This window comes from Netta rufina (genome assembly GCF_964035555.1).
Source record: "Netta rufina genome assembly, chromosome: 6".
Taxonomy (NCBI): Eukaryota; Metazoa; Chordata; class Aves; order Anseriformes; family Anatidae; genus Netta; species Netta rufina.
Window position 1 is genome coordinate 18,989,004 of NC_140129.1, and position 23,163 is coordinate 19,012,166.

The 23,163-nt window shown below is 38.5% G+C and overlaps 1 protein-coding gene across 1 annotated transcript in view; it reads right to left on the bottom strand.

Annotated features, from left to right (window-relative positions):
* The window catches only part of RAPGEF4 (Rap guanine nucleotide exchange factor 4), a gene marked incomplete at its 3' end in the record, with an annotated part of 149,016 nt that overhangs the window by 51,927 nt on the left and 73,926 nt on the right, over positions 1 to 23,163 (bottom strand). The window contains exons 6-7 of the mRNA XM_084289457.1: positions 21,970 to 22,034; positions 269 to 322 (exon numbers count right to left, since the gene is read on the bottom strand). Of these exons, the coding sequence (XP_084145583.1) occupies positions 269 to 322; positions 21,970 to 22,034 (119 nt within the window). The remainder of the gene's footprint in view (positions 1 to 268; positions 323 to 21,969; positions 22,035 to 23,163) is intronic.

The following is a 23,163-nucleotide window of genomic DNA, read 5'->3' on the forward strand; positions in this document are numbered from 1 at the left end:
GGACCAAGACACACAGATTTTAAACTTTCCACAGTCTCTGTACTGCCTTCTGCAAAACAAAGCACAAGTTCTCTTCTCCCTAAATTAAAAAAATTCTTGCACAGATGCTTACTTATTCAGAGCAATGCAAAATATTGTGGATTTTAAATCTCACATACATATCACATCTAGAAAACACCATGCCAACTGATATGCATCGCACTATTGGAAATGAGTTACTTCAATTTATCTTGCAGCCTGGCCCTACAGCACACCTATGTCCTATTACCTGTGTAATGGTTTTAGTAGGACGATGTGGGATGTGAGGTTCAATAAGAGGTGTCTGAAAAATAAAATGAAATTAAATACAGTTTAAAGGTTGAGAAGTAAAGTAAAATAAAAGCAGAAATAAGAAAAACCCACAAACAAACAACAACAAAAACAAACAAACAAAACAAACACCTGAACAAATAAGCTGTAAAAACAAAGTATGCAAGTCCAAGCCTTGTCCAGGGGATGTAAGTCAAAAAAGCTCTCTGAGGACATCTTAAAGACAAACTTGGCTTTTAATGTTAGGCAAATTAAAACAATGACATGACCTGTGAATATGAATAAATAAAAGCATGTTAAGCTTTCCAAAGTACTGATGAAGTGCTCAGTGCCAACCATCACACCAAATCTGAGGCTGTCCAGGTACCCCTTCTGCTTGCTGCTCTCAAATCCCCATGGGCACACCAGCATTGCTCCACAGGCAGCTGCCTCTACTAGCAGTCCTCCTGCCACAGAACCCTCTTACCTCCTCTTCTGGCATAACACACAAACAGGAAAGGTGAAAAGGCTCTGCTCCCAGTATCTGTCTTTCCTAAATTCTCAACAGCGAGCTGGCAACTCACAGCCGCTCACTAGAGCCTTCTGAAATACAAGAGCACACAGGCTACTTGCAGACACCTGGGCAAGGACTTTCACAAAGGGGTCGGTGAAGGAAAAATAACAGAGTAAAAGCAGGTGGCTTGGATAAGGTCAGGTGAACCATTGACTGCATGCTGCTGGGCTGCCAGCCGCTGGTCTTCTTAAACTGGGTATCTGTTTGCTAACTCCGACTGGATTTTAATGCTGTAACAAAGCACTCTTGGTAATCAGATTGGGCTAGACCTGCGAATGCAGCAGAAGACTACAGGTCAGTCAGAAAGGGAAGGATGAGGGAAGCAAATCACAGAAATCAATAAGATAACTGTAATGGAGAGGCCTGTATATGGAAAATGATGCAAATGGTTTTTCTTTTCTACTCGTTTTTTTCATTTCTACTCAGGCCTTACAAGAAGTCTCTCAAAAGGCAGATCAATACAATTAAAGTAGGACTCCTGTTTTTTCTCTTTAATCATCTAAACATTTTTTCAAAGACTCAGTTAAGTAACAAACACTTGTTAGGGGGAAGAGAGGGAGAATATCCCTTGATATTTGTTGGTTTCTGAACTCATGTGAAGCATACTTTGGACAGTTTACATTTGCAGTTAAAGCACACTAAAATAGCAAGAATCTGTTGTTAAGATGCCTCTATGCAAACAAAACTATCAAATAAAAGTTTTAAATAAGAATATAAATAAAGGATCAAGTCAGAGAGATCACTCTGAGCATTAACAATTTTTGCATCCATTTTCTTTCCAAAAGGATTTCAAATTCCCATCAATTTCAATGAGACTGAAGGTAAATATATGCTTAAGTTATTGGTTAAACTGGCATGAAAGTCAATATGAAAATTATTTTTAAATTCTATATTCTTAAAATGGATCAACGAAGCACAATATAGCTTCCAGATTTCAATTCCAGTTAGAAATATAATTCAAAGGAGAGATAAATCATGTAACATAAAGCTACAAAACTTTTTCATAGCAATAGACTAGTGGAAATGAATACAAATTTTTATGCCAAAATGCATAAAACTAATAGTTGAAAAGACTGAAGATGGAGATTTGTCAATAAACCTCCCATCCTAATTGAAATAGAATATAAGAGAGTATTTAGAAGAAGTCTGATTCAGCCTGAAAGTACAGGGGAAAAAAATCCAGATGAATACTAAGTCACAACACAAGAATGTGCAGTAAGAAGAGCTGTTCTCCTACATTTGATTCTGACCAACACAGAAGGACCAACTGCGAAAGCAGAAGGTGTCCTGGCTGAAGGTGATCTTGTGAAATGATCCCCTGTCAGAACCTCACAAAAGGAAGTAAGAACATCAAAGTACAAACAATACACTAGGAAGAAGAAATGCCATGAAAATGGAATACCAATAGCTAGATTTTTTGAAGGGGTCATAGGGAAGCAAGAATAAGCTAAAAGGAGTTAAAGAATAACAAAACATATTCCACAAGTACATTAACAGTAAACAAAGACAAGGAAAAGTGTTGATCTACTACTCAACAGAAGGCCATCTGCTGACAGATAATTCAAAAAGGCCAGAAGTCAATTTATTTTTTGTGTCAATGTTTACTGAAAAGATCAGTGACAGAGGTGGCTAATAGCTCTCGTAGCAGAGTTAAAGGATTAAAATCTCAGCCTGGAAAAAAAAGGCATAAGAAAATTTATGTAAATAAGGTATTTTCAGATCAGGTGGGTTTATAGAATTTCATGCAGGAAAACTGAAGAGCCTGAAAAAAATTAAAGACAGCTGAGGACATCTCAGAACCATGAGCAGTCATCTCTGAGAACTCCTGGGAACTAAGCAGCAGAAGAAAAATGGAAAAAGGAAGAGCTGAAACACTAAAGACCTGTCAGCTTAACTTGTCTTCCCAGAAAAACAGTCAAGTAAGCACCTGGAAAAGAACAGGGAGATGAATAACAAATGACATATTAATCAAGAACAAATCATGCTGAACTGATCTAATTTCCTTCCATGACCAGATAGCAACACTGATGGATTAGGAAGAAGGAGTAGATTTCTAACTCTTTACTTGAGCATGACTTCTGGCACTGGCTCATATGATAGCCCCTTGCACAAAACTGATTAAATTTTTACCAAATAGGTGCAAAGCCAGTTGGAAAAACACATTTTGAAAGTGGTAATTACCAGTGAAGCACTGCCCAACTGGCAGTTATACTAGAGGACTGTTTTGAGTAGGGTTCTCAAGAACATACAGTATATCTGATCCTACTAAATATTAATGCAGGACGAAGTCAAATGTACACTCATTGATCCTGAAGAAGACTTCAGGGTGGGAGGGACTGCAAGCACAATGGAGAACAAGATTATAATCTGACATGGTTTTGATATTAGTTTGAAAAAATATGATGGCATTATGCAACACAGTGCTGATTACTTTTCTGAAGCAGGCATAATCTGCTACAGAAAGACAGAATAGGGAAAAAGTATCTTAGCAGCAGTTCTAAAGACAAAGAAATGAGGTTTATAATGGATATTAAACAGAACTGAATATGCATTGCCATACTTTTGTGAAAGCAACAAATGCTGCATGGGGATGCAGTAACAGATCAGATACATAATGAAGTTCTGCTTTAATCAACCTAGATAAGACCCTAAGCAAAACACTGTCTCTCCTTCGGCCACTTTACTTCAAAAACACTTAAACCAACTGAATTCAGAGAAGAGCAACAAGATTAGTCAGAAAGCACAACATAAATTATTAAAGTTGTTCAGCTGGACAAAAGACAAGTCTGAGCAGAAGTGTGACAAAAAAAGTCTTCAGATTTAAAAGGCCTTTGAAAAGAAGTGACCAAGTCCATCACATAGAGATCAGAAAATGGTTGAAATTGCTGTGAGAAAGAATTCACATTAGACATTGGGGAAGCTTTTCTAGCAGTGTGGACAATGATACTGGCACAGATTGCCAGGGAGATGTGGTTCCTCCATCTTCAGAGGCTTGCGAGGAAACCCAAAGTATGTCAGGAGTGTTGGGAACAGTTAATAGTGCAGGTGGCCCAGGGATGGATTAGATGCTTTCTTAAGTACCTTTTACTCTTACTGTATGGTACTGTGCAATTTTCAAGGACACCTTTGCATGTCTAAATGTAGTTCAACCACAAGGTGACGCTTAAAAAGATGATCAGTAATACAACCCTGAGCAGCAACCCTGGTCTCAAGAAAGCAAGGCAGTCACTCCTACTGAGGAACAGTTTCATTGATGCTTGAAAGACACAGCCAGCAAGGAGCACCTCCAAAACTGCAGCCGCTACAAGATATTGCAGTGGACTCTGGCTACACTAACAATGAGATTAAATGCAAGAAATAGAACCACAGGGCTTGGACTGAGCTTGTAATAGAAAGGCAAGTCATGCTCTAAAGCCAGAGAAATGTAATATCAGTTAGTTAAAAGCAGATACAGTGTTCCTATACCAACTTCCCACCAGATCAGATATGATCCCATATCTGATCCCCCAGATATGGGATCATATCTTACAATAATAGTCACAATATGACCGAACTCCAAGGTATGTCTTATGAGTCTTTACAGTTTTGGATCCCCCATTAAAGGATACTTAGAAAGCACTGAGAAATAATGAAGTAGCTCTTCCCTTACAACAGCAGACAGCAGTGTTTAATTACCTTCTTTACACATTCCAGTATCTTTCAAGAATTAATATGATGAAAGCGCATAGATGTTGCAATACCTGGTGCTACTTGTTAATCATGTTTTTCAGGACGTCTGAATAAGGGGAAAAGTTATTAGGTGAAGAGCTCAAATACATAAGCCAATTATACAAATTGTTGTCCATCTCCTGGCCACAGTAACGACAAGCACAGCAGTACCATCCTGAGCTTTAGCTACTTCTTGCCCTTTTCCAATCAGTGCCCACACTGTAATCTGCTGATCCTCCCGCTGCAGGGGAGAAGAAGCAAATGGGTCTAGAGAGTGGCAAAGAGGGGACTGCAGATGTTGGAAGGGATAAGTGGAAAGAGAAGAGAAACTGTGATAAAATGGCTTTCAGTTTAACATTAACAAACTTGATCACTATACATTTATGGATTCACATTCAAGCAAACCATTCATGAAGCCAATCACAAAACTCTCTTTAAATTGGAGGTGAAGCAGAGTAAGTAACAATTATAGCCTCCAGTCCTTTGAAGATTCAAATATACTTCTGCATGAGGGCAATACCATAGATCTAAATAGGACTTATTCATGTGTATAACTTTATGTACATCTTTAACATTTATGTATATCTTTACGTAGAACTTCATGACATCTCTGAAGAAATGGGCCTTAGATTACAAACTATAGGGCATGGGCCACCTTTATTTCTGTGCTTCTTACATCACTGAACAAACAAATAAATAATGAATAACAATAAAATAGAGACCTAACATGAGGTCTGTATTTGTTGCGTTATTTAAATCTGCTAAACAAAAAGGTAAGAATGTCTCTCATATGAGACATACATTTTCCCATTCCCCTTAAATACCCTGTAAGGGATGTTTCTTCTGAGCCTTTACATATGAATTAATACTTTACATCTACAGCAATTTTGATCTAGAGAATCAAATCGTGGATAACAATCAAATACATGAATAACATACATGTATGACTCTCAAATTTTAAGGTAGCAATTGTGCCTTGCAAAGAACTAAGAAGAAATAAAATAGACGTTAATGAATCTCAATGAATCATGTTTTTGTTGTTCTGTTTTGTTTTCCCATGACCTCAGCATAGCTCATCTCTGAACAGAGAACAAGTTTCTGTATTTACTGGAGTTAAGCATGGCATGTGAGGTTACCAGGGTGATGAGATAAACCTGTGCAGTATTGTTGATCCCTTATTTCCAACCAGGGCATTGAAAAGAATTGCAAGTGACATCTATTTTCCTGCTGGCTGGCTGGGGATCCAGAAGAAACAAAGGACAAAAGCCACACAAGTTGAAAGGTGGCAGCAGCAACAGGCACATCACTATGAGTTTTATTTGTTTTACACCCTCAGAAGTTGATGCTATTGGTGATTTAGTGTCTAATCCAAAATCACTGAGGGCACTGGTTAAGTGGCTTCAATTCAGGCCCATGGCATTTGATTCTCCTAAGCATATTTCAGGAACTAGAGCATCTTTAGCTCTTACTGCCTCTGTCTTCTGGTGTCTGTCATTTAGGACTGTGCTTGACTCTCCTTGTGTAAATGACCTGAAAGACTATTGCTACCCTTCCTGGTCCACTAGACAAGAAATAAAATGTACAAAAAACATTCCCACAATGCAATACACACTGGAAGTACAGCCAGTGAATAGAGATAGAGCTCAAAATTAGCAAAAGTTACAACAGTTCTCCCCTTTATATTCTTTTCACTCTTTCTCCAATCTATATACCCCTTTTCAAAATTCACAGAAAAGAATCACAGAATCATAGAATACCCTGAGTTGGAAGGGACCCACAAGGATCATCGAGCCCAGCTCCTGGGTCTGCACAGCACCATGCTCACAAAAGACAACCATACCTTCTAAACAAACATCTATAAGCAGCAGAAGTGGGAAGCAGGACAAAGTAGGGATGGATAAAACCACAGAGTCCCAAGGATGTTTGCAAAATCATGGAATCTCCACAGAAACAGGAAAATAATCACATCTCATAAATCTTATGAACTTCATAAAACTACAGCAATTGTAAGCCAAACAGCCAGAGATAAGTACAAGCTAACCAAACCAAACATAACAGACTAGTAGAAATTGTCATGACCAATGGTTAAGACAGCTCAGTTTTATTTCTTTTAATGACTCCATTGGCTGCATGATCCCACATAGATTACAAGTAATTACATCATGTTTCACTTTCCCCTTCTTGGAAAAACAAAACAAAACAAAACAAAAAACACACTGATAATTCCTACATTTGTAAAATGCTTTGGATACTATCAGTAAATGGGCTATTATCAAACTATTCAGAGTAATTATGACTTTTAAAATCTGTATTCTTTAAACATAATGCAATGTAAACCTGTATTTTTAAATACATTCTAAAATTGCTTTTCTTTAGTAAGCTGTGTGCATTAATAGCATAAACAGCAAAATGCGTCTCTTTGAATTCTCAAATACAACCAGTGTAGCAAATTTATTTTAGAAAGTTAAATTGAAATTGCATTATTTAACACTTCTACAATGTTTCCCTGACAAATGGTAAATGTCCATCCTTTTAACACAAAATGATTCAGCCATTACCAAAAATGATACTTCACTGTGAATGTCAAAGGGAAAAAGAATATTGAAATAGACTATGACCAGTGCACAAAAAAAATCCAGAACATGGCTAATGATGTCTTATTTTCCTGTCATTTTTCTACTTCCCTGCTACAATGAAACAGCTGCTATAACTACACTGCATGCATTGAATAAAATGTCAGAAAATGTTAACTCCACTGTGAGCATTCCTGATATTCTGACAGAGGTGTGACTACGGTTGTCATAAGGAATCTCAACCCAGCATTGTTACTGGCTTCTCTGCTGCTGCATTTTTTTAATCTACAGAACAATAAATAATGTTTTAATTGTCTCTTACAAGAATTACTGATTTATTAGTTTCCATGGCTTTAATAGTATGTTTACTTGAAATTATTTACATCTTGAGAAACAAACTATAATGCTGAAGATGAAAAAGTGCAATAAATATTAGGCTGTAAGGTTACTGTTTTTTAAGACTTGTCACTCATACATGCTTTAGGTATATAACAACCATTCAAAAGCAAACTGAAGAGAAGTTAAAGACTTAATGAGCTTCTGGAGTATTTATTTCACTTGCTCCCAGGTTCCTGTGTAAGTTGTGCACACACGCATGCACACACCTCCAAAGCTCCCAGGAACCATGCCTCTAGACTCATAGGATGGGATGCTCTCACCTGTACTTTGATCACACCCAGCCACCAGCACTGCCCACTGAGGACTGTGCGGTGAACTTTTAGATGTGGTTTCATACCAAGCTCAAGGGTGCCAAAACTGGATGGAGTGCAAATTAAGGGGTGAAACTGTGACCCTATTAAAACTCTTGACTTTAATGTAGTCAAAACGTCACCCAAGTGAGCCAAGAGCCCCACTGTCTCCTGAGTGATACCAGTTTATTTACTGTATGACCCCAGCTAGTCACTCCACCTCCAAGTGTTTCAACTTCTCCATCTGTAAAATGGGGATGACAGTATCTATTCACATCACTGACAAGTGATGAGAATGAGCAACTGAAAACACTGCTGAATGCTGCAAGTGAAATCCTGGAAGACTAGTGCCTACAATTTCATCCTGAGCATTTTATAATGATTTTTAACAGAGAAAGGAAAAATCATCAAAGTGAGACAGGGCTAGTGGGGGTTGAAGGTTACCTCCTGAATTCCCTGGGGAGGTCAGCAACAATGTAAAGCCTCAGGCAAGCAGGGAAGAGAAGTTAATTTAAACCCATTTTGTGGCTCTTCTGGTGATTCCAGGTTCCTTCTTCTCCAAGTTCAGGACAGTGCATTGTGTGAACATACATGAAATGAAGAAACACTGAAGGAGTGTAACACATCTGTCTCAGATTCCAGCTGCCCTACCTACTCCTTAGTCTTCTTCCTGTCATCCTTCTCAGAAATAAATTCTTGATAAAAATGAAACTGAGAAGGAACAATCTAACAATACCCAGTGCAACATCATCTGTTACGCTACTTCACAAAAGGAGATCGTGTGATTTTTTAATGATCTACATAGATGTTTTCTGTCTACATAGAGTATATTTTCTAATGCAGGTAAATGGTTGTTTCTATAGTATATGAAAGTAAACAGGGGAAAAAAATCCCGCACTGATGGCTAGACCAGAACACATTTTTAAAAAGCACAAACCTTCTTTCAGCCAAGTATTACTTTACTTCAACAGCCTACAGTCTTCTGTCATGAACAAAACCCATTCAAGCACTTCTGTTTAATTTACATATTTGTACTTCAGTGAAAGAGACAAGCATTCTGCTCTTGGCAAATATCCACTAAACAACCTTTTTATCTTCCTTAAAACTTCTATTTCTCCATGTCTACAAAAGCATGTCTACAAAGCCTCAGCTGCTGATATGCCAAACCTGTCACCTGTCTCATTCACATCAAACACTGCACTTTGTGTGCACCCATCTACTGGGTGCTTTTGTCTTAAAACCGGGTTGTAGTCTCCTTAGGGTAGCGCCCTTCTTCCTAGTGGTTCTGACACCAGACAGCTCCTATCTCTGACTGGGATGCACCAGCATCGTCACAGCTCCCCTAAACACAATGAGCCAGACAGATCTAACAGGAACAGAACCAAGCAACAAGAAGCAATGTGCATCGTCTGAGGACAACTTATCAGCATCATAATCCCCGTCTGCTAGGATGAAACATCATCATCTGACTCAGCAACAGGAAAAGTCCAACAGCATAAATTCATGGAGGAAGTATTGGCTAAAAAAGGTAAAGGAGGAACTTTTCTTTTACAGCAAAACCTAATTGTGGTCTCACAAATTTACCAGCATGAAATGAAACTCATAACTGCTGTACATACAATCAGTTAATTCAGTGTCATTCTGATACTTCACTAGCAGTAATTGTATTGATTAAGAATATACAAAGGCACTTGGAATCACATCATTAGATCTGAAAAATATGGATTAATATGCCCTGTTTTTCATATTAATTCCATAATACGATTGGAATAATCAGTAAATAAAATACAAATGAGCTAATGCACATCTGTGTGAACAGTAAGTATTCCCCAAGAAAACAATAAAGAATAATACTAGTTATTCCTGCCAATCTGAGCAAAATGGAATTAGAACTGGAGAATAATAAAGATTTCATTTTTGTAAATTTGTTCCTTCCCTCCTAACTTCCTACAGAGCTTGCAATTGCCTAACTTGCTACTATTTAAACCAGGCCTGTTCACATTTGTTTTCATTGTTGTGAATTTCAGCATGTCTGCCCTGCTAACTAGCTGAGAATAGATATCTCTAAGCATATTCCGGGCTGCTTCTGTTGCTAAATGGATCTTTATTGCAACTTGAGAAAAAAATGGCTCCACAAAAGTTCACAGAACACTGAAATAAATAATCCAAGACTAATACAGAGAGATGAAATTACTCTACTTGACATTTTCCCTAGCTAACCCCATCTCTTTACATCCCAATCCACCACAGTATGTTTCTGAAAGAAATGACCTCTTTTTACCTCTCTCAGTATGTAGCCCAAGCTCTGTAAATTCTGTGATGTCTGGCTTTTAGGGATATCACAGAATCAACCCTGTCCCTGAGAAATGGAAAGGGATCTATTGTATGCATTTTGTAATCTATCCCCTTTCTCCTAGTACCTCTTAATGTTGGTATTAATTTTCACATCACTGCTAAAAATACTGCTTTGTCTAACTGAAATTCTGTCCTTACCATCTCTCAACCACTCACCTCCTTTTACATATGATCTCCAAATCTTCTTTGGCTTAATTGACTCTTTAGTGAAGACCTTTGTGGGCTGTATAAAAGATAAGGACTGCTGTATTAGGTTAAGCAAATCATAGTGTGAAGATGAACAGTTAATGCTTGCTATTACAGGAGAAATTTAATAACTGCAATCCAAACCAGCTTGCCTGGAAATACTGAACACACCTAGTGTATTCACACAGATTTGTCTTCAAAAAATCAATCATTTCTGCAATAACGTAGGAATTTTCAGCTTCTCCATGACAATCTAAGAGGCTATCTTGGGGAAAGAGAGGTACATCCTCCCAGAGGGATTGCCATGTATCTATAGTGCCATGAGGCCACGCAGCTCTTTCCAGGCAGCAGTCCACGCTCTCTACCCCAAACTTCACAACAGAAAAGCCAGACAAAAGACAGTCTTTCAAGAACACAGACTGTAATGCTGAAGAAACTGAGCAGACTGAGTAATGTTCAGGCAACCTCCTGGTTTCTCTCTCTCTCTTCTCCTTCCCCCTATTTGGACCACTATCTCAGGAAGACAGGAGAGCCACTCTACTACTACTTTAACTGCATGAAGTTCAACAAGGCCAAGTGCCGGATCCTGCACCTGGGGCGCAATAACCCCAAGCAGAGCTACAGGCTGGGAGATGAGTGGTTGAAGAGCTGCCAGGCAGAGAAGGACCTGGGAGTGATGGTGGATAGTCGGCTGAATATGAGCCAGCAGTGTGCTCAGGTGGCCAAGAAGGCCAACGGCATCCTGGCTTGTATCAGAAACAGTGTGGCCAGCAGGGCTAGGGAGGTGATCGTCCCCCTGTACTCAGCTCTGGTGAGGCCGCACCTCGAGTACTGTGTTCAGTTTTGGGCCCCTCACTACAAGAAGGACATCGAGGTGCTTGAGCGGGTCCAGAGAAGGGCGACGAAGCTGGTGAGGGGCCTGGAGAACAAGTCCTACGAGGAGCGGCTGAGGGAGCTGGGCCTGTTCAGCCTGGAGAAAAGGAGGCTCAGGGGCGACCTTATCGCTCTCTACAGATACCTTAAGGGAGGCTGTAGCGAGGTGGGGGTTGGTCTGTTCTCCCACGTGCCTGGTGACAGGACGAGGGGGAATGGGCTTAAGTTGAGCCAGGGGAGTTTTAGGTTAGATGTTAGGAAGAACTTCTTTACTGAAAGGGTTGTTAGACACTGGAACAGGCTGCCCAGGGAAGTGGTGGAGTCACCATCCCTGGAAGTCTTTAAAAGACATTTAGATGTAGAGCTTAGGGATATGGTTTAGTGGGGATTGTTAGCATTAGGTCAGAGGTTGGACTCGATGATCTTGAGGTCTCTTCCAACCTAGAAATTCTGTGATTCTGTGATTCTATTACACAAAGAGGTCTACGACTGCTGTGGAGCAGTGGCTATATGTTTACAGGAAAAGGAATACCAGAAGCCTTACATTTACAGTTTTGTCAAGAGACTTTTTTTTCCAATGTTCTCTCGAGATCTGCAGAAACTAACACTGAGATCTGGTGACTGTGAACTGAACCGGGGGGACGGGGGGGGAGAAAGTGGAGGGGACGGGGCATGAGTATGTTTTACCTTGTGGACCACTAAAGTATTGCCAAGATGAGGAACCTTGTGCAGCTAGTAACAAAAGGCTTCTCCTGGATCCATTTCCCTTACTCATTTGGAATAGCTGCCAGAGCCCAGCAGTTTGTAGACCGCAATCCCTGATCTAGACTGGCTCTGAACACAATTAAGACAACCCAAAAGTAGGGAGGGACAGGTGAACAAATATTTGCCTGGTTCTGCATGTGCATTTTACAGCCAAAACAGGAAGACATCATACAAATCTGTATTTAGTCACAGGAGACTGAAACCATACACATTCATTAGTGATTTAGCAGTGAATTGCAATGGTGCTGCAAGCTGGCCTGACAAAAGAAGTCCTGCCTGTTGCCCCTCTGCCTTCCGGCAACTGAAGAAGGCTGGCAGAGATGCCAGGTTTGGGGCAGGAGAAATTCTCACAGCCCATAGCTGACAGACCTGGCAGCACGTTGTGCAGTTACGTATCTCAGGCCCCAGAAATCACAGCAGCCTCAAGCACAATTGCTGTGATGCAGCCCCTCCTTGAACCCCACATCCAGGCTGTCCCATGGCTTGTTCTGGCTCTGGCCACGAAGCTAATTTTCAGCTTAAAGAGCAGAAAATTAAGCTCAGAAGAAAAGGTTGACACGCTTCTGACAGTTCTGCTCCCTTACCACAGGGCAGGCAGGAGCATCAGTGTGACTGAAAAGAGGGCCCATGCAGCCAGATGCAGCAAGAAGGCGACAGGCCTCACAGTCCTGGTGCAGGTCACCTGGTGCTGCCACAGAAGGGTGGCGACAGCACCGCGGTTCTCCCTGGGCAGGATCTGCCGTACTACTGCCCAGCCACCCACTCCTGCCCCTTCCCCTAGTGCCACTGCTGGCATTTGTGGGGCTCACAGGTGGACTGGACCAGAAAAATGGGTTCAGGAGAGAAGTAAACAGCTGTGCCACTGTGCAAAATGCTATAAGGGAAGAGTGGCACAAGCGAAGATGCTTCAATATGCCTCCTCAGGTTCATGTTTTTGAAGTCAGCTACCTTAAAGAGTGAGGGTGGGCAAAGCAGTACTGGGAGGTCCAGTTACTATGAAGTCTTAACCATAATTCTGCCCATTATGTTACTGGCTCTTTCTCCATACAGTTCATATTTAAGGTTATTACACAAATTGTTTATATAAGATCATTTCCTAAGATGAAAACAAGTGTGGCTGAGTAAACCTAATTAGCAGCAGTATTAATAACTGGTATTAGAAGTACGCTTTTTTTTGCATTCTTATTTTGGAACCTAAATTATGTATTCTCTTCATTTCTCTGCTAGCCAGCTCAGCTATGTGTATTCCTATTTCCTCACTAACTGCTATCTTTAATTTTAAGACAGCTGCATCACTGATGATAAAACACACAGAGATCAAACGTTCACATTCTTGTGCCAAGCTTTCTTCCAGAAGGAAATTTACAAAAGGAATAAATAATGAAAAGTCATAAATCATAAATCTTTAAATACCTGAACAGTACTTGCTTCTAACGATCACTGGAAATAATGGTCCAATTACATTTTCAGCTCTGTTGTAGATATCTGACATTTTTGCTTCAGCATTTTTTGTTCAGAATGGCTCTAACTGAGCACCACAGACCAAACATGTTTTGGTGGTGGTACTCCATGTGGAGCCACTACAATGGGCTCCTGGCTCACGTCCCAGTAACACAAAAAGAAAAACAAAGTCACTGGGCAGCTTACTTTTCTCCACCATTTATTAACCTCTCAAATATTTGTCATCTGTACTCAGCTATAAAAAGATGCTGCTAAATGATCAGATCAGACACATTGATTACTTCTTACTTACTCAGAACTACATTTGACTTTGTGGAATACTAATTTCCTGCATGCATTGTAGGAAAAGAAGTCAAAATGCTCTGTGTGTGATGATATGAGTGACTATATGAAATCTGATTTTAAGATCCCTGATCCAATTTTTCTGCCAAACTTGAGAAAATAATTACAAGATTCAAAAAATTCATTTTGCTGTTTCAAATATAAGTGCCAAATGTGTTACTTGTATACGCTTGACTTGTCTGAAGACATGAACCTTGAAAAGGACTATCTTTTTTTCTCAGTATAATTACCCACTCTTTCTGCCTTTCAACTGCAAGAGATAAATGGAGCATATGTGCATGTTTTTATGGGTTGGGACAGAATCTCACAGAAGACACAGCCAAGGAGCAAGAGTCATCAAATGTGACTCCACGGTATATATTATCAGACTGCCCTTGCCAGGACTGGCAGGTGAGGCAATATGCTATGTTTCTGAGCACAACTGAAAGTAAGAGTGATTTTTCATTTTGAAAGAACTTCCCATAGCTGCTTCACAATATTCAGTGTTCTACAAATTCTAGCATCTTCTAGGAATTTTTTATTTTTTCTTTATTCATGGTATTTTATTTATCTAAACTATAATACTCATTCAACTAGGCAAGAGGGGGAAAACACATTTCCTTCCAAGAAAAGGGAAATGTATCTACAGCCAAATTGCCTTCCCACATTGCCCCCAAGCACCTCTCCAATCCTACTATGAGGAGGTTACTCAAGGAGAAGCTGAGTACTTGCTTACTGTTCTCGTTCAGCATTGCTACTCTGACAAATGGGAATTGTCCGTTAGATTCTCTTCAAACACTAAATCAAATAAATATTTATCACGTAGTTTTCCATTTGTCTATTGTTTTCTGAATTTATTCCCACCACCCTGTGTCCCTAAGGATGATCACGTCAAGGACTGATGACAGGAAGCTCCTGTAAGGAAACACAGCTGAAATGTAGGCACACATATGAACCCTATGCCTTACAATGTTATGAGGCAACCAGCACCTTTCTATCTGACAGCCACTTAATCTCTTCTGTGACTAGAAGCTCTCTTTAGCAGAGGCCTCCTTCTCTACTTTGTATCACAGCATCCAGCACAAAACAGAATTGCAAGGCTTTAGGATATGCACAGTTTGCAACAAAGGCTGACAAAACAAACAAACAAGCTTAGATTTTCCAAGCTTAGATATATTTATATATGCCTAGATATATTTAATCCTAGTCCAGTGTTGTTATTGCTTTTTGAAAATGAGGACAAAATTTTATTTTAAATTATTTCTTTAGGACCTTCAGATTGCAAAATTCTAACCTTTCCTGCAAAATGTTTAAATCATCTACCAAGAGAAGTCTTGCCTCTCTCTTACCAATCTCACCGTCATTGTATCCAGCTCTGTTTATCTCTAGAGCTGTCCTTAGGGCCATCACAGTGACAACTCCTCATTACAAAAAGAAAGGTTTGTATTTTTTTCTTCCAAATTCACAGAAGGGCTTAAAAGACCAGGGATCCTTGAACTGGATCAAGTATGTGATGAACAGAAATTAAGTTATTCTGATATGTATGCAGGTAAAAGTGCAGCAATTCAGATCAAGGATTCTGGGTTTTGTCTTTTGTTTCTCCTCTACAACGCTATTTATTCTGGTATTATTATAGATCAAATGAGAATCACTAATAACAACCGTAGGTTCCATTCTGGGACTACTCTGGCTAGTTCTCTCTTGGTCAGATTGAAGCTCAATTATATGATTAGCTACAGCAGAAGAAATGGTTTCCAACAGAAACTGCCATTAGGATCTCCAGAATTCAGAATACACAATGAAATCACAGATATTTTACAGATCATCAGACAGCTGAATCGGATAACAGAAGATGAGGCAGTGCAAGCTTTTCTTTGAGGCATCGCTATTCACTCCGGTGTTTGGAAGGGAGGCCTACAGATGTACATTATCTCCACATGGCTGGAACTGGAGAAAGTGATGTCCCAAAACCTTCCCTGGCGGTTCTGCAACAATTTAGCTTAGGCAAAACCTACTTATGTAAATCTGCAGCCCTACTAACAATTTTGTCGACATTAAAGAGCTCTGATGACATATAGACCTTCACATTTTTCATGATGAAGTTCATCACTAACGTATGAAAAATGTATTTGTCACAGACTCCTACTCATCTCACACTTCCGTCTTTGTTATCTCTCCTGCCATATGCTGTCACCATGTGACTCATTGCCAGGGACTATATGCACAGCCTCTGCACTAGCCAAATTGTTACAAGCTGTGACAATGATTGAACCCTGAGCACCTCCACTCAGAGCAAAACGAAGAACTTGAACAGACCTCTAAGCATATTACTTTCATATATGCAAAAATCGTGCAAAAATTTCAGAGGTCTCTAAAAGTAATCAGTAGTTAGGACTGCATGAAGACATTACTTAGAAATATTTGCACATACTGCTTTTATGCAACCACTTTAAAACAAAATAAAAGGGATTTATTTTTTTTTTAACGCTATGCTAACATTGTATAGGACAACTGGCTCTTGAATGGAACCCAGGATACTCCAGGAAATAATACATTCTCATTGTTGGGCAGTTATACAAACCATGCACATGGAAAATCAACTCTGTTATAACAGTTATGTGAATGTTGGAGACATTACCACTTACAAATACCTTGCCATTACACCTACAATCTTGCTAGAACACTGCCTGCATTCCTGCTCTTTCTTTTTATTCAGCCTTGTAGTCTCCGAATTTCAAGAGCATGTGAAACATTTCCCTTAGCGTTCTGCTAATGGTCTATCAAATTCCACATTTGACAATCTACTGAATGTGTTAAAAGATAAGCTTTTTCCTTGGTCATCTGGGAAAAGTAAATTGAAATATAGGGAAATCAGAAGTGAAATTATTGTGTTTACTGCTATAGTAGCTAATTTGGTGAATGAACATGATTATTACTGGTGTCTTGCACGGGCTCTTCAAGGCTGCATCTAGTGAATTGTAATGTCATCTTCACAAACAATATACTTCCAAATGCCCAGAGCTTGAGTGCTTGAAAATTGAAATAAGTGAATACTCATTGGCCTGGCAATGTTGAAAGTGGCAATATTTTAAGAATTAACACTTAGATTATGTCCTTCTCTGTCAACTAAAGTATCTCAGATATATTCTTATTAAATGCACTTAGAGTTGATAAAATAGTAAATCAGGTTTTCACAATCATTCCAATTATATAATTGCAAAGAAATCAGCATGGCACCTATGCCTTAATGGAAGTTCAGTAAAAACAAAACAAAACAAAAAAAACAAACCACACATTGATCTACATTTTATCACATCAAATTAACTAGGGAAGAAGATGGATAAAAAGGTGGCTTTCAAATAAGTATTTCAGCACCTCCTTGAGAAGCTGTGCTATACAAAATATCTTCAAATAAACCACTTCCAATAAGCTTCCAGTCTAGAGGATTTGAAGTCATCACATTAAAAACACAAAGGGGATGATGTTCCAGCCTGTAAGCTTTACAAACGTGACACGTTTTCTCAATATTACTTCGTGCACTAGAGGGAGCTCCTGCAGCTTTTTATCACAATAGAAACCTAAAGACAATACAGGGAAGATAAAGGAAATAAAACAAGAGATTTCAGGGAAAATAAATAAATAAATAAATAAATAAATATATTCTTCACCTGGTATCAAGGATAACAGCTTGAATTTGCACAACTTAATCTGCTTACATTTTCTGTGTTCAATATATTTCCTTCAGCACAAAGGATATGAAGAAGTACTTTCCTCCTTTCAGGATGCGCACTTTCAGCAAAAGATGGCACATTTATGTAGCTATTTTTTTGAAGCAGTCATCGAGATTAAGTTGTACAAAACGAAAACTATCATGGTTTTTGAAGTGAGATGTTGTTTAGTTTCAGTGTTGTTGTTTGAGTGTACTACAGAAAAAAATGTATGTGAGCAGGTAATCTAAGTCTGTACCATAACAAATACAAAGAACTGAAGTCCGTACCATAACAAACACGGATAAGAGGACTTCATTAACACTGCTCAGTCAGCCTTCATTCTTGAAATTCTGTTTTCAAGCACATTATTTTTCAGCTTTCCTTTCATGCAGGATTTGTGTGTAGTTTCTTGAGGATTTGGGGATTCTTTTAGCAAACTGCAATATTGAGCTTCCATTACAGAAAACAACATAAAACTTATGTATTAGCATGGTTAGAATGGTTTGACTATCAACTACTCGAATAAATAGAGTAATTGTCATTAGTCACAGAGTTTTACTCTTTCTGTAGATTGTTCCTGGCATCTCATAGGCAGAGTTTGCAAAGGAGTTTCAGACATTTACTGACAGCAGAAAAAAATACACTCACAGCACCAAGCTCTGCAGTAGACTGGAGCTTCAAGCTCTGCATGGATCAGTGCTCCATTCTTACCTACATTGATTCCTGTGTCTCTACAGCTCTGTTTGGCAATGTACTGTTCTCCAGAGAAGAACAGACTCTTTCTTTACTCATTTCCTACTTGGGCACCGGTAGAAGGTGTAAAAGCACAGGGGAGATAACAGTTGTTTTCATTTACAGTCTGTGGCTTAGTAATCAAAATGTTACTCTAGCAGCTAGAATGAACAACTGCAAGAAAAAACATACTGCTAAGCATCAACACAGTAATGCCCTAGCAGCACAGGACCAAAGGTGTAGTTTGGGAATACTGCACACGCAATGCACACAGCCTGTGTGCAGAAGCTAGTGGTTAACTCTAACACGCCTCTAGTGAGCCTGTTTCAACAGATTTTTCAAGGCTTAACAATATGGCTTATTTTAGCCATAGGGAGTCACAAATGGCTCTCCCTTCTGCCAGAGTAAGCCCTAAGTGTCAAGCTACAAGCCAAAGGACAGGATTGCTAGTGTATCACTGGGAAAAGCTATTTAACATGTGCTAGGTATTTTCCCCCAACCTCAATGTCACAGAGGTTTGATCCATTTCAATTTAAAAATCAGCCAGAAGTAAACTCTCAGCGTGAAAAACTCAGCCTAAACAGTGAGAAACTGGCCAAATTGTAAAAACAGGATCTTGTAGTGGGAACAACCACGCAACCCTGCTGCCAGCTCTGCTGGTAATATATGAAGACATAACCACTGCCTATTCTGTCTGCATGCTGGAGCCCAACCTCCCCTGCCTTCTAAGCATTCTTCTGTATCTTTTCCAAATATGTATTTGAAATTATTATTGATTTTGTCATTTTGGCTTTATGGTTATATTCACCTGGCAGCTCCAGTTATATCCAGATCTGTTCCATCAGAATTTTCAAAAACTGGAGCTAGTGAGACCATTGCAGAGATACTAGACTGACTAGTTAAAAAGACAGGTGCTGTGTTATTTTCCCTTATGTAAAATGGCTTAAATTTGATTTTGTTTCCATTTCTCAAAATATAACTGAGGACTGCAACATACTCTGTCTCAGTATTTTATGCTCAATTTAACTGCTATATTGCATTAAATGATGTGCAATAATGTAACCCTAAATGCAAATGAATTCTTGTTTGGTAAAAGAAAATCTCTTTGCTGCCTTCTCCAAATAGATTTTTTTAATAGATTTTAACAAACTAGGAAAACCAAACATCCCCATATGGTGAGAAAATTTCAAGGCATACATTAGAAGAAAAATCTTGTGTTACTCATCAGAAATATAATAGATGTGACAAGAGAAAAAAATTAAGCTATGAAAATAATTAGCAAATATGGAAAATCATCTATTACAGTCCTTGTAAAAGGCTCAGCACAAGCTAAAAGAGAAAAACATGCATCTTGTATTTCAAGAGTGGAATATATTTGATTTCATTTGAAGCAAATTATTTATAGATACAAACTTTCCTGGGAAACTAAAACAAACAACAAGAAATATATAAATGTATCATTATGACTAGAACTTCTGAAGAAATTATGTTATCTCCTTCTAAGAGTGTCATGTATTCTACCACATGAAAGATTTAGAGGAACTTTCTCTGAATTTCAGAAAGGTCCTCATTCAGTGTTTGTCATTACAGAATAGCCTGCAGGCCCCTCTGGGGGGTGGGGTTGCAGTCCTACAGGCCTCATTTTGTCCATATAAAGATATAAAATAATTGAAAGATGACCTGCAAACACAATCCTCTCCCTTGATGAATGCTTGTCCCAATGCAGTAGCCATTTCTGCAGCCATATAAAACCATAGAACATACAAAGCACATAAAATACACAAATTCATGGCTCTTTTTCTGGTGTCCTGGTACTTTGTATTTCAAATAGCTGGTAACACTTCTGGGAATTTGTCCCTGCAATCCCAGTATCTCCTAGATCATTCAAAAGAGCTAGACATGAAGATCTACATATTGTGTAAGCAATGTAACAGTTGTACAGTTTTAACCTGCAGAAATGAAGCTTGCACACAATAAACAAACTACACAAGTATGTCTGTTGCACTTACCTTTCATTTGACGTAATTGGAGAAAACTATGGCCATATGGCAAAATCAGAACTAGGATTCATGAACCATTTCTATGCTGTGTAGATTCTGCCACATTTGTCATGGGACAATCTGAGATCCTCCGGGATGAAGCAAGGTGACAAGCATCTGTCACATATTTACTCTCTCAGCTTTTCTCCACTGAAATGTCTACAGAGTGTGGGAGGGTGAAGGATGGCTGCTTTTTTTTGTTTTGTTTTGTTTTTTTGGTCTGTCTTGGAAAGGAAGTTAATATGGTTTGCGAAGGACCTTATTCTTGCAAAAGTCATTGAAATGTTTGAGCCTGTCCCAGACAAGTTCCATCTCCTACACAGGTGAAGATTACTTTGTGCATTAAGTCCTCTTGTGCTAGAAAAACCAAGCTACTGGCAGCAATATTAATCACAAAACTTTGCCCAGTTTCTAAAATACTTTGGACCTGAAAGCACATATGCTCCTTAGCTGAGCATCACTACCCATTTATGGAGAAATATCACCTTCTAGGACAGCCTAGAATGTTTTTAGCTTGTTACCTCTACCCACTTCAGAAAATAAAATGTCTTTCAGCTTGGATTCTACACCTGGTACTTTCTTTGAGGGGTCAAGCAAGACCCCGATCTGTCTCAACTCTTATGTACAGCCTTGAAATGCCAATATCTTAGAGAACACTTATAAAAGTTTGTAAAATGCTTAGGGAGAAAAGATACAAAAGTATCTAAGAATTATTACCTAGTGCATGGAAAAATGTTTATTTTCATATAGGGTAAGGCTGTCAGGAAGTGGTACAGCATTAGTGAATAAGATTCTAGAAAAAGGAACTGCATACTGTTACATTTATACATTTAATAAAGGCTAAATGTGACAATTAAGAAAGGTCAGTACCCTTGAGGAAGCAGGACAGACAGACAGGGAGAGGTGGAAGTAGTTATTTTCGCATTAAGGAAACACGCTAAAATATTCATTGTCTTTATCTGCTGTCAAGAGATGTTTTTTATGGAACAAAAAAAAAATCCTTTAACCTTTTAAAGACATCACACAAATGCATCTAATTAAACTCTTATATACAGAAAGGAGGCATCCAAGCAACTGTGTATTACTGTAACTTTTCTACTCCCACCATAAAAAAGTCTAAAAATTCTGAACCTTCGCAGCAACATCTGATACTATTTCTTCCAACTATTATAATCACTTCAATGCCACCATAGCAATATTAATGAGTTCTTTCATGCTGGTCCTGATGTGGTGAGACCAAAGGCACAGAACTTTTTACAAAGGGCACCTGCGATGTAAAGCTGCTCTCTGAACACAGTAGAAAACTCACCCCCTACAAAAGGCCAGAACAATGTTTATGCATCAGCTAAGACTCAGTTTAGCCTTCAAACAGGACTTAACTATGAATTTTATGATCCATTGGCTATGCACTGGGTCTTGTCACAGGGATGCCTTTCTTTCTCACCCTCACCATGTTCCTTACAGAATGATGACAATCAAATTGTGACACAAACTTCAACAGCAGCACTTTGCTTTCTCTAGTTTTATAATAAAATATCTAAAGAATCATTACAACTTGTATACTACACTTGTATCAATCATATGCGTCACAACTTCACGCTGTACTACTGCTTTTTTTTTTTTTTTTTTTTTTTTTTTTATTATTACCAAAAATTCCCCCACCAAAACCAAAAGGCAAAAATAGGTGCAATTTACCTTATTACAGTTTTTAGAGACTTGGCAAAGAGAGCTGCCTGACATACTGTCCTTATCTGGCATTCCTAAAGTAAGGATAGAATACAGAAAATAAATACTATACATACTTTAAGTAACAAAAGAAACACTTATTAATGGAAGAAGCAATTTGATTTAAACATTTATTAATGGAATAAGCAATTTGATTTTTTTATACTTTGAAAAAAAAACCATAGATGAATGTGTACGTTAAGTGCAAAACATTTATTAAGGCAGTTTTTCTTCTCTTAGGAACATGAAAAAGAAAGTTAACTTCTGTAAATGCTATAAATACAGTTTGTTAGAAGTAGTACTGTCTCACAAGTAAGTAATTTAAACATGGATACAGGAATTAGTTGTTTTTTTGTTTTTTTTTTTTTTAACCACTACCTGTGTTTTAATACCTCAAATTCAAATGTGTCGTGTTTGCACTTCCTAGCACAGTTATGCTATGCTACATTATTGTTTCACAAATAGACTATATTGATCACATAACATATTACCCAAAATTTACAGACATGACTGTAGGCCATCAGATATCACCCTGGCCGTTGTCTAAATAATTCTCTGGCAACTAAATAAAAATACCTTGACTTACAGAAGTGATGCATTCCAAAGGCTGCCCTTGGATTCATGTCTACACCATTATCCCACAGTTTGACAGGCTCTCATGATGCAAAGCCATACCCAAACTTATTTACCTATGCAACTAAGGTCAGATAGCAGCATGTTTAGTTCAGGTTATGTGTCCCAACATGAACCAAAGTTCCCAAGCAAGCAAAGTAGCCCAACCTAACTTAAAAATAAAATAAAATAATAAAAGAAATCACTCTTTGTTAAATTCATTTTACTAGCAGGACTCACAGCTGCATTCTATAGAATTCATATACCAACTACAACTAGTTAAATATTATGCAACATAATACAGTATGTTTTAGTCAAGAGGTCTGTCCCACAGCGCAAATTTGTGCACAACTCTGTGTGCAGTTGTATGCAGTTAGGAATGCAATCAAGCAAGTTCCAAACTATTTCCTCCTCTATGGAATATTAATACAGTGGTAATGCTGAATTGAATTTCATATATTAATTTCCACACCCCAAAACAGAAGACTTTCATTCGTCATTTTTCTTCTCTTTTATAATTTTTCTAGCATTTGATTTCTACCTCCTCATACT